The sequence below is a fragment of the Cnephaeus nilssonii genome, assembly GCF_951640355.1.
Source record: "Cnephaeus nilssonii genome assembly, chromosome: 10".
NCBI classification, from domain to species: Eukaryota; Metazoa; Chordata; class Mammalia; order Chiroptera; family Vespertilionidae; genus Cnephaeus; species Cnephaeus nilssonii.
The window spans coordinates 15,370,077-15,383,009 of record NC_137081.1 but is presented as its reverse complement, the minus strand read 5'-3'; the positions used below and the strand labels follow the sequence as shown (position 1 = coordinate 15,383,009).

The following is a 12,933-nucleotide window of genomic DNA, read 5'->3' as shown; positions in this document are numbered from 1 at the left end:
AAGAAAGTGCCTATTACTCACAGACTGGTCTTCATTAATGGGGTCCTGGACACTCCCGCTGCACTGAGGGACCCACGGGGGGTCAAACATTGGGACAGATGGCATTCCAAGCACTGGCGAGGGCAGGGTGAAGTTTATACTGGGAGGCGGGATCTGTTAGTTGATATCAAAAGAATGAGGTGAGTAAGATGAAGAATAATTTTGAATGACTCAGAAGTATAATTATGACATAATCTTACAGAGCTCAGGATGTTATAGAGCATAGGATGAACCACTCTAGGGCTCAGTTTACTTATTAATCAAATTAAGGGTTTCAACTAAATGGTCCCTATTTTTGTTAATCCCCAATCCTCCAAAACACATCTATCTGTGTATATATAGTGAAATGTCTGGATGATTATACACCAAACTTTTAAGTGCTTACCTCTGGGGATGGTAGTGATATCTAGAGGTTTACAGAGATTTGATTTTCTCACTTTATGTTCTTCTGTATTTTATTTTTTAACAATAAGAATTCATTCACAGATGAGTTAAGCTTACTTATATAATCAGAGAAACATGAAAAGAAGCATCTCTTGGGCCATACACTGCAGACTTGATGCAAGGATTTCAACGTTTGGGTGGGGTTTGTTAATCTAATTGCCATGTGGGAAGGATCCCTCACCTTGAAAATCTGCTGTGCTCCCTCCTCCATCCGGGGCCAGACCTGATAGCGAAACCTCCAGAGCGTGTGAAACTTGAGGACGGCGTTCAGCCTCTGCACCGTCTCCGGATGCTGGAACTCTGACATCAGCATGTCGGACACGGCCTCGGGGACTTTCACAGCACACAGCAGGAACATGGCAGCTGGAGACAGTCAACAATTCATCAGCCACACAGCTTTTCGCTGCTTGGTTTCACGGGACTGAGAGAAGGGAGAATTGCTCCCATCTCCTCAAAATGACTTCTGAGCTCATCGAGCCAGGCCACCAGCATCGGCAAAAGCAAACCTTGTTTCTGTCACTGGAAACCAAACATCATCCTACGTGCCAACCACAGTCTTCCAATATCTGGGGCGAGGGCAGTGACAACATGACATTTCAATAGAACAACTCATTCTATGCAAAGTCTGCTATGGCCCACAGTGCAAAGTGGATGCCAGAGGAAGCAAATGAAAAAAGGAGACTGCATATTGAAATATCCTTTTTAGGAAGTGGCTAGAGGCATCTTATAATAACCCAGGGACAATATATAAAAACTAGAGGCCCAGTGCGCATGTGTAGGGTCCCTACACTCTTTCGCTTTTCACGGTGGAGCTGGGTGCCTGTCCGCTGGTGCACCAGGCCTTTCAGAAGCCTCTGCCTCGGGAGCTGGGTGCCTGTCTGCTCCAGCACCAGGCCTTTCAGAAGCCTCCACCGAGCCGGAGGCTTCTGAAAGGCCTGGTGCACCAGCGGACAGGCACCCAGCTCCCCCACTTTTGATGGTCCGCGGCTGCTGAGGGGGGCTACCCTGCTGTTGAGAGGCGCAGGGGGCAGGAGTCCCGCCCCCTGCGCCTCTCAACGGCCACTGGAGGGGGGCTGCCGCGGACACCTGGCTACCCTGCCGTTGAGAGGTGCAACTGGGTGTCCGCGGCAGGCCCCCTCAGCGGCCGCAGATCTGGCCCTTGAGAGGCACCTGCGCCTCTCAACAGCAGGGTAGCCCCCCTCAGTGGCAGCGGATCCGTGCCTCTCAATGGCCGGATAGGCCACCCCGAGTCCCGCCCCCCAGTCTCCAGCCACCCAATCGTGGGCATAGCGGAGTGATAGTAATTTACACGTTACTCTATTATTAGATAGGATGTCAATTAAAAACTGTCTCAGTTACATCAGTTGTGTTAAAAATAAAATCTACCTTATAGACTTTTTAAACTTTTATCCTTCCTAGAGAAAGAAGAGATTGAGAAGCTGAAAGAGATTAATAAATCATATTACCATTGCTGTTTTTTTAAAATATATTTTTATTGATTTCAGAGAGGAAGGGAGAGGGAAAGAGAGATAGGAACATCAATGATGAGAATCACTGATCAGCTGCCTCCTGCAACCTGGGCATGTGCCATGACTGGAAATTGAATGGTGATCTCCTGGTTAATAGGTCGATGCTCAACCACTGAGCCATGCCAGCTGGGCTTTTTGTTTTAATTTCCAGAAAACATAAATGACAATAAGAGAAAGGTCAGAACATAAAGTCATGAGTTATAAAGCTAATGAAAAATGAGAATATGCATGAAATCAGATATGACCAAACAGTCAAGCACTAAGGTTGACCTGATAGAGCCAATAAAAGCCTCTTGGAAAAAGCTGGCCTGGTACCTTGCTTACAGGGTTCCCTGCAGGCTTACTAGGTGAGTAAGGAAGATCATTTCCTGGTTGGCCCAGGAACTGGATATCTTTGGGACTTCAAGAAGAGAGAAATTTACCTAAATGCATTATAGTTATTGTAGGTAAAGTCTGATGGTGAGTTTTTGGCTTGGCTTCTTAGTCTGGAGAGGCTTTTAAAAGTCCAATCTAAGATTTCTTATGAAAAGTTCCAGGAAAGCACATTTAAAAAGAGGTCAAGCACTATACTCGTTGCACTCATATAAATGATCAAGCCAACTTTAACAAGACTAGATTTATTTTGCAAACAAATTCATCTTACTGTGATAGTCTTTGATAGAAATAAGGGTGATTGTTGGTGAAAAAAATATGTTTCAGTAGAAAATTATAATACAACTTTGTAGATATCAGATTCTAGGCCTGTTCATTGTCTTTGAGGTTTTATTATATATCTATATACCAAACTGGATTCTGAATTCTTATAGTTTCCTCAAATATCTCGCCACAACTCTCCCAATGAACGTTTCCAATTTTTCTTACTTGGAATCACTAAAAATAAAGACTGCCCTTAAACCTGTTAGAAATGAACCATTTTAGGTCCTTCTCACTATACAGATAGCAGCCAAACTTCAGGGACTTGAATGTTGGCTCTACATCCTCCAACTAAAAAGAGCTCCTCCAGATTCTTGGAACTGCGCACCCGAGGGAAATCTAAAATTCAAGTTCACTAGGAGGTTCCTCCCCAGAGGCAGGCGCCATCTTGTGGCCAAACAACTCTCCCATGATCACAGATCAAGGACTTCATCCTTTTGTTGTTGTTTTGTGCTAGGAGTGGAATGGCTGGATCATATAGCAAGTGTAGTGACATGATTTCAATGTTATTATTTTTAAATTTATTTTTTTAAATTTTTTTGATCCTCACCTGAGGATATTTTTTCATTGATTTTAGAGAGAGTGGAAGAGAGGGAAAGACAGAGAGAAACATTGATATGAGAGAAACACATCAATTGGTTGCCTCTTGCATGTGTCCTGACCAGGACCTGGGCTGGGGAAGAGCCTACAACCAAGGTACGTGCTCTTGACTGGAATCGAACCAGGGCAGGCCAATGCTCTATCCACTGAACAAAACTGGCTAGGGCTAAATTATTTTTATTGTTGAAGTATTACAGATATCCTCTTTCTTCCCCATTGACCCCTTCTAGTCTGCCCCTGCCCTCCGCCCCAGGTCTTCACCACCCTATAGTCTATGTCCATGGTTATGCATATATGCATATAACTTATTTGGTTAATCTCTTCTTCTCCCCCTTCCTTCCCATGAAACCTTTTTTTCTTTTGCTTCTTCACCACTTGATTTTTCTCTCTGTTAATGCACCTTAACTCTGGCAACTATTGCTGAGTCTACTGCTAAGGCCATAGCTGCACAACAAAAGTACCTGGAGCTTCTTGCTAAGGAGGTCTTAGAATTATTTCCTTATTGTCTGTGTCACAGCAAGTACCTCACACTGTGCCTGGTCAGCACCTCTCTATTGTAGCAAATATAAGAAATTAACAAACAAGCCAACTGGCTCGTGCCCTTTCAGCTAGAAAATTATAAATAAATATTTGATTTATTTGATGCCACTAGTTTGGTTCATGGGGGCCCTGGCTAAGGACTATACTTCAGTTTCCTCCTAATAGTTACCACTGAAGTCTCCCTGGTGTGCTACGTTCTCTCTGAGATCTGATATGCATGCTCAGCTATCAGCAGCACATCACTGTGCTTAGAGACAGAAAAATAAAATGAACAAAGAGATGAACAGCAAAATAATGCTTCCACAGATCTGACAACATAGCCTATGGGTTTCACAATGAGACAAAAAGCAACTTAACTCTAATAGTGACTGAAAGTGGTGCTAATACCAAATTTTTTAAATCACTATCTCATATATGAGAAGGTGACCAAAAGGGGGAAATTGTTAAATTAGTTAAACAAGGAGGCCATTATAGGGATGAGGCTTTAATGCCATGGGTGCTTGTGTAAGCAAACCAAAACCTCAGCCTGGAAATGCCTCAAGGATATAAATCAAAACGCTAAGGAAAACCAATCACAAACAGTCAACTAGGCTCTAAGTTATAGCCAGTCAATAACTGTCTTACTTTGCTTCTGTCTTTTCTCTATAAAAGTCTCTTCCTGAGCTCCAGTTAGAGAGCTCCTCATCACTTCTGGTTTGGCATGCTCAACTTGAATTGCATTTTTTCTCAAATAAACTCTTAAAATTAAAAAATGGCCTCCTAGATATAAATGAAAAATGTAAAATGCAAATGGTTTGTCCTATTTGTGTGAAAAAGGAAACATGCAATACATACATACATACATACATACGCCTAGTGTACCCCAGAAGGGTCCTGAGACACTTAAAAATTTTTGCCTCTGCTGGGGAAGTGGACTGGGAGTCAAGGGAAAAGAGTTACACTTTTAGCTTCATACATTTTTGTATTATTTGAATTATCACCTTGTGTATTCTGCAATTAAAATAAGTATATAAAACTAAAGAAATATGTTCAAAAAGCAGGAAAAAAGTGAAGAGCCCATATTTTGCATCTACTGCCTTTGGACATGTCACTTAAGTTTCAACAAATTTGTTTTGATATTGTAATTTGGATATAGAACATTGCTCGTGGGGAGGGTGGGGGTAAAGGGGAGAGATCAACCAAAGGACTTGTATGCATGCATATAAGCCTAACCAATGGACACAGACACCAGGGGGGTGAGGGCATGAGTGGGGGAACTGGGGGGGGTAATGGGGGAATAAGGTCACATATGTAACACCTTAATAAAGAAATTTTAAAAAAGAACATTGCTCACATAAGATTTAAAGAAAGCAAATGATGGTGGTTCATGGTAAATCTGGGCAATAAAACAAAAGGAAGAATTTGATCTTTTGTGAAATATAGAGAACATGTAGGTTCTGGAGAAAACCATTCTCTATAATTTGGTGACACCCTGGGAGAGACCTGTGCAAACTACACAGTGAAATGGGGAGTCCACATAGAGCCGTGGCCTGCCTCACTGCAGTGCATGGCTCTGTTCAGAGTCCTCACAATTGCTGACAATCTGACCTAGGAGTAAAAATGGAATAAATGCGACTCTCTTGTTTAATCACCGGGATGCATGGCAGCAGGACCAGGGTTCCGGGTGGTCTTTCCTTACCTGCCGCCCCAGCCATGTGCTCATCCATGCTGAGCAGGAGCTCCCAGGCAGCTGGCTGGATATCCCCATACATCTCCTCCGTCAGAATTGGTGCTGCCTTGATGAGCAGAGATAAGGGAGCAGGCGACAGGCTCATCACCTGGGAAAGGTGGAAACCATGGCTTAAAGTGTTTGATTGCTCCACTCCCCTTGAGCCTTATGTGCCACTTCTCCCTCGGCTTTCCTTAAATGACCTTAGAACACCTTCTAAAATGGAGCATATTTATTGGCATGGTATATTATAAGCTTTACACCTTATTAGTTGGTACATAATTAGAAAAAAAACCAATACTAATTTTATGATGCTTTCACCATAAAACGGCTTTGCAAACACCTAAGGAATAAACTGCAGAGTAAGTACAGCTTTAGGAGAAAAACGAGTCTCCAGCCAACATATCTGTGCTAAGAGTCCTGATGGGCTTTTTAAAATATATATATATATTTTTTCTATGGATTTTAGAGAGGAAGGAGAGGGAGAGAGAGATCAAAACATCAGTGATGAGAGAGAATCATTGATTGGCTGCCTTCTGCACCCTCCACACTGGGGATTGAGCCTGCCACATGGGCATGTACCCTGACCAGGAATCGAACCATGACCTCATGGTTCATAGGTGAATGCTCAACCACTGAGCCATGCTGGCCAGGCCAGATGGGCTTTTGAAGTATCCTGTTTTCCTTCCTGTTAAGAGTTGATTTCCACTGAAAACTATGAGCAGTCTCTAATTTACAAAGGAGTTCTACTCAGAAAGTTAGTTTTCTAAATCAATGTGAATTTGGATGGCATTTTGCCCTTAAAATACTATTACACCTTATGGTTATTACCCCAGATTAGCCCACAAAATCCTATTTAATCCATTATTTCAGATAATTTAGGCAATCAATGTAGGTTCCAAGCAAGTCTAGGTCTTTAACCATCATTTTAAACACTTTCCAGAAAATCATAAAAAGTACTCCCTGCCCCCCCCTCCCCCCCCCCCCGCCGGGGAAATGTATTATGATTTAGAGCTTTGATTGTAATAACAATATATCGAAGTGTCAAGCACTGAATAAGTAGGTAAGCACAGTGTTTTATTTAATCCATGCAATAATCCTTTGAGATGGGTCTAGTTATAATCCTACAGGGGATGATAACTAAGATGGAGAGAAATTAGGTAAGTTGCCCAAAGACTGGTGCCAGAGCAGCAGACGTGGGATTGGAGCCCAGACGCTGTCATTCCAAGACCCATGAGCACAGCTACCACACATTAGTGGGAAACTAGCTCCATTGGGGGAGGGAGAGAGGGGAGAGGCATGGTTACAGCCAAACTCCCAAAACCCTGTTGCAGGGAAGTTGGCTGTCTAGCGAGGAGGGATATTCTCCTTGCACACTTGGTGGCACCCTTGCTCATCAATTAAAGGAACCGTCATGTCAACACTGTGCCAGATGGTACCGTATGTCCCAAACATTAGCAAATGGGATAGCTGGAGCCCTCTGCCTGTCAAGGCTCCATGAATGTTTCCGGTCCAGGTGCCAATACCTGCAGTCTGATGTATTTCAGCATCCCCGAGTCCTTCTTCCCTTCCAGGTTGGCATCTGAAACTCTCTTCTTCAGAGAAGGTGTCCTCAGGCAGGACTTGTCTGAGCACTGAAAAGCACAGGGGCTATGTCACGCAGAGTGCTGTGCTCGCTCCCAAACCCACAGCGCAGTGTCCCCAGATTCTCCAGACAACCCTCCTCATCTCATGGGAAAGGCGATTTCAGGCCTTCTGTGGTGCCACTCTCTTTGAAAATTACATGCAGTCGACTTTGTAATGAAAAAGGAAGCACAGGGATATTTATCAACAGGTCTTCTTTACAGGAAGGAAACGGGATCCAGAGAGATGAAGTAACTGGACCAAGTTGCGAAACTGGTTGTTAGCAGAATGAGAGAAGGACAAGGGTCTCTTGGCTTTCATTTTAGGGCTAATTATACTCCACCAAGCCATTAAAACACAAATCTTTTAAAATAGGAAGTCAGTTAAAATCCACTCTATCTAGTAGTCCCTTTACAGGGTTGGAGGTGGCAAGTTGACCATTTGGTCACATAAGAATGAAAATATTTCAGGGAGGAGTGTTAGAAAGTAATAATAAAAGACTCCTCTAGGAAGCACGAGTTCAGAGCATCTATGATCTAGGCCTGAGTTGCACAGGTAGGCTACCTTCTTTAAAAAAAAGCATGCTTATCTAATCATCCTCTCAAACTGGTCCCTCCCCCAGGGTCCAAGAATAGGCCTGACTCATCTCTATAAGCATGAAGGAGACAATGTCTTCCCCTGACTCCCTAAATGCCACAGAATGGAGTGGAACGAGCAGCTGGGAGAATGATCGGTCCCAACGGTGACAGGTTCTTGTTTATTTATCCTGGGACCAGCTTCCTCCTATTTCTGCACTCCAGGCTGTGAAAAGAGGGATCCATCCCTTTGCACAGAATAAATGCTCATTTGTTTTTCCAGTGCCATGTCAATGAAACACTTGCTCCCTCAATGCCAAAGGACAAAACTGAGCTCCTTAAGATTTTTGAACAGTGCGCCACAGTGTTATAGAGGGAGATATTTTGAAAGGAAAGGCAAATCTAAAAGTACATGCATGTTCCAAGAAAGTCTTTCAAAACTCTGACAAAAAGACCCAAGACAACTCATCTATTATATGACTGGTGTGGAATGAACTTTTTAAATGAATCTACTTGGAAATGAATTCAAAATTTTGCCATGTTTTCTAAAGGTAAAAACTTGGAAGCACATACTTGGAAACACATATCATTTTGGGAGAGAAATCCTGCATTTTTTTCTGTGAATGAAAAGCAATAAACAAGCACAAATATCATGCCTATTTTTTATAATTTGAAAACTGTTCTAAAATTACGTGACAATCATTTTCCACATAAATATAGAGAGTGAGCCGTGGGCCCCTGGATCCGGGTGAGCCTGGCCCCGGGTCCGGGTGAGGCCGTGGGCCCCTGGATCTGGGTGAGCCTGGGTCCCGGATCCGGGTGAGGCCGTGGGCCCCTAGATCCGGGTGAGCCTGGCCCCGGGTCCGGGTGAGGCCGTGGGCCCCTGGATCCGGGTGAGCCTGGCCCCGGGTCCGGGTGAGGCCGTGGGCCCCTGGATCCGGGTGAGCCTGGGTCCCGGGTCCGGGTGAGGCCGTGGGCCCCTGGATCCGGGTGAGCCTGGGTCCCGGGTCCGGGTGAGGCCGTGGGCCCCTGGATCCGGGTGAGCCTGGGTCCCGGGTCCGGGTGAGGCCGTGGGCCCCTGGATCCGGGTGAAGCCGTGCCCCTGGGTCCGGCCGAGACCAAACCAGAGGGAGTCGGACCTGCATTACCACCATTTGTCCACCATCCAGAGCTGAGGGGTCAGTGCCGACATGTACTCATAAGGAACTGGTGGACATTGATATTGGGTCTCAAAAGAACTGTTGGTCCAGAAAGAAACTCACTACAGACTGATTCATTTGCCTGTCAGCATAACTATTATTGCTCGTCGCACATTCAATTCTTATAAGTATATCTCTAGTGACACATGATTTCGCTCATCTAGGGGAAATGATGAACAACATGGACTGATGAACAAGAACAGAACCAGAAACAAGGAGGCATCTATCGGACTATCGGGCCTCAGAGGGAGGATAGGGGAGGGTGGGGGGAGAAGGGAGAGATCAACCAAAGGTCTTGTGTGCATGCATAAGAGCCTAACCAATGGTTAAGTTCAACAGGGGGTTGGGGCATCCATGGGGAGGGGTGTGGGATGGGAATGGGGGGATGAGGACAAATATGTGACACCTTAATCAATAAAGAAATTTAAAAAAATAAATAAAAAAAATAAATAAATATAGAGAGTGATTGTCACATGTAATTTCAGAATTTAAGAAAGTGGCACCTCTCTTTTATTCTATTTATAAAACAATACAGGCAAATTGCAGAATATCTGGAAAACCAACACAAAAAACTATATAGAAGAAAATAAAAATGCCTAAAATCCCCTGCCGTGTGAGGGTCACTATGATCTTATAATAAATATTTCCCAGGTCATTACAATTATTTTAAAACATACATTCTTGAATTTTATAAATATTTCACTCCTTTCTCCGTTGTCTGGATATTTTTTAATGAAAACCTACCTTATTTATCAATAAAGCACAAGTAAAAAAAAAAAAAGCACAAGTAAATGCCCGTGTCATTTAAAGAAAGGAGGGAAGGAAAATAACATTACCCATCCACCTGCAGAATGCCCTGTGGTTAACATTAGGGAGATCAGAAAAGGCTTCAGAAAGGAGGGGGAATTTAAGTTGGATATTGAAGGATGTTTGGGTTTGGTCATGTATGAATTTACAGGTGAGGGTACGGTTGGAGCAGATACGGCTGAAAGAAATCTCAGAGTGCGTGAACAATGAACATTCATTTTAGGCTGGTTTACTTTTACAACTTCCAATAGAATATGGTTTTCTACTAAAGCTAAGGGAATTTTTTTGTATGAAGGAGAACTTACCTAATGAAAATAGGTTTTCTGTGAATGTAGTGTCATTTATGTATGTTTGAGGTATATCTGTCTATATACATGTCTGTATATATGCATACACACACATGTGTATATATATTTTTTCTTTTATACCAGCATGTAGCAGTTCATGCAGTTTGGTACCCACATTGACCTATTCCACACCTGCTTTCCCCTCAGAATTTGTGTAGTTTGAATACCATGAGATGCAATAGAGTATAGTTAAAAGACTTTGATATTCCATATTTCTAAATTAAAGTCTAGATGAGTAGGTTATAGATGTGAATTGTGGGCAATCCCATCTCTCTGAGCCTTGACTTTTTCATCTATAAAATGGGAGAACAATATCTCTTGCACAAGGTTTGTAAGAATCTAAAGCACTTTGTTAATATATGTATCTGCTTTATATCCCCACATAGATGATTAAAAAAAAAAAACTGACTAAAAGATCCTATCCCAGAAGATGAGTTAGCACATTTAAATGAGATGCATGAGATACATATATTTTTCTTTAGGATCTTTTGTATTATCCAAAATTTCTTCAATGAACCTGTGTTGCTTTCATAATAAAAAGCTGTAGTTTTTTTTTTTAAATCCCTTTGCAAGTGCTAAAACATTACAAATTGCTACACAACTCAACTGTGAAATTTTTGTTCTTACTCATATTCTCTGTTTAATTGGTATCTAATTGTCATTCCCCCAAGCCACCAAACCTGGCTTGCAAAAGGTCCTGCCTCATACTTCTTTATTTTTCATGTCTCCCAGAATGTCTGGCCTAATACTGCGCCAACAGCAGGTGCACAGTGAATGCTTATTGAAATGAATAGGTATTCTATAAAAACCTCTTTGCAAAACCACTTGGGAGAAGCAGCTGCTTGGGCAGCCAGCGGCACTCAGTCGGGCGTCTTGGCCATCATGCCTGCTCAGGGGCAGGTGGGCAACCCAAGGCTTTCCCGGCAGGAACAGGGCAGCCCGGCTGCTGACTTCATCTTCTGCCAGCTCAGCTGCCAGGAAAGTGCAGCTGAATGCTTAGAAAATGTAATCGTTTCTTGAAGGAGTTTCTAGGTCTGATTTGACCTAGATGACTGTGTTATCTATTTATCTGTGAATAGCTGGGCCATTTATTTCTTAATACCACTTAATGGTATCAGTTTCTTATTGTTGCTTTAACAAATGACCACAACCTTCCTATCTTAAAACAACACAAATTTACTATCTTACAGTTCTGAAGGTCAGAGGTCTACGATGGATTGACAGGGCTGCATCCCTTCTGGAGACTTTCGGGAATCATCCACTTCCTTATCTTTTGCAGCCTCTGGCTGCCAGCAATTTTTGGCTCACAGCCCTGCCTCATTCTGACTTCTACATCTGTTGTCACATCTCTTTCTCTGCCTCTCCTGCCTCCTTTTTTCACATATAAGGACCCTTATAATGGATCATTCAGGTTACTCTCCCCATTATAAGATTCTTTATTCTCATAGTCGAATTTCCTTTTGCCACATATTCACAGGTTCCAGGGATTAAAATGCACACAACTTGGGGCTATTATTCTGCCTACCACAATAACCTACTTCTTACCACCGCCCCATGTGCTCATATTTACTCATGGAAATAAGACAAAACCTTGGAAATGATCCCATGTTTTTTCACAGACATGAAGACCAATCATTTGTCTTCCTTGCACTCATCTTCTACCTTTACTCAGCATCAGGGAGACCTGTAGCCTATGACAGAACTACAGTGATCTGCAGCTTTTATTTCCAGATAAAAGATTATTAGAATATCATTTTCCCTGAAACTGGCATTTTATTGTACTGACTGATCATTCACTCACCTCTTTCTGCTTCTTGCCCCTGAGAGCCACGTTGCTGTTGTTGTTGCTCTCCCGGAGGGAGTCCACGGTGTCTCCATACAGCAGCTTGATGGCCCTGACCAGCCGGGCACAGGAGCGGCTGTGGTGCAGGTAGCAGTGTGGGTGGCAGTAGTCAACATGGGTGCAGATAAAGCTTTGCTGATTGCACAGCAAGATCATGACCTGAAACACAGACGTCACTGAGACTCACCCAGGCCACCAGGGTACACACAAATTAGGAACGTATATATGGGGTGGGAGATGGAAAGTGAGAATGTCAATGTTCCTCGATGGGTCCTGAAACCACAATGATTCAATAATTCCCATGAGAGAACAAAGAGGTATAAGCCTTTATGTACTCGGCTTCTTTTGCTCCCTCCGTTCCCACTTGATAGAAAGATCTTTTTATGAAGATTCTGACCCTGAAATATATCACAGTATTTTTTTCAGCTCTTCTATTTCAGAAGGAGCCAGATAGAAGAGCATAAACTGACGAGAAGTTCTGCCCTAAGGGATTTGGCTGACCTTTGATAGCTGTGGGATGGTCTTTAACTCCAGGCCCCCTTTATGGAACTTGAACACAGTTCTGCATCTTCCACCCTGACCTATGACCTTCAGCTGGGCCTTGAACTCCACTGTAGAGTTTTATTTCCTCTCTCCACAAGTTAACATTTTTCTTTGTCTTTTAGGCCATTCTAGCACCTTGCTTGTGGCTTGCTTGATCTGGCTCAAATCCTCACATCTCCTAGACTTCCCAAGTTAGATTCCAGAAAAGAACTCAGTTGATTTAAAATAGTTATTTTAAGATAAGGAGTGAACTCTTCAGTGCCTTCCCCAAAAGGCATTAGCATTCCTAGAGCCACAACGTTAGTCACATATGCATAGAGTAATCCTCTGGATGCTTCCACCCTTCCTGAAACTAGAGCCCACCCCAACCCCTAACCTGGGAGAGACTGCATGCCATACTGGATAGAGAGCAGACTCAAGACCAACACCATGGCCTTGCTCTC

At 43.2% G+C, this 12,933-nt stretch overlaps 1 protein-coding gene across 5 annotated transcripts in view; it reads right to left on the bottom strand.

Annotated features, from left to right (window-relative positions):
• UNC80 (unc-80 homolog, NALCN channel complex subunit) overlaps positions 1 to 12,933 on the bottom strand; it is a gene marked incomplete at both ends in the record, with an annotated part of 167,667 nt that overhangs the window by 61,090 nt on the left and 93,644 nt on the right. For all 5 annotated transcript variants that reach the window (XM_079781819.1, XM_079781822.1, XM_079781820.1 and 2 more), the window contains 5 exons: positions 22 to 153; positions 665 to 846; positions 5,524 to 5,662; positions 7,080 to 7,187; positions 11,906 to 12,106. In XM_079781819.1, coding sequence (XP_079637945.1) covers positions 22 to 153; positions 665 to 846; positions 5,524 to 5,662; positions 7,080 to 7,187; positions 11,906 to 12,106 — 762 coding nt within the window. The remainder of the gene's footprint in view (positions 1 to 21; positions 154 to 664; positions 847 to 5,523; positions 5,663 to 7,079; positions 7,188 to 11,905; positions 12,107 to 12,933) is intronic.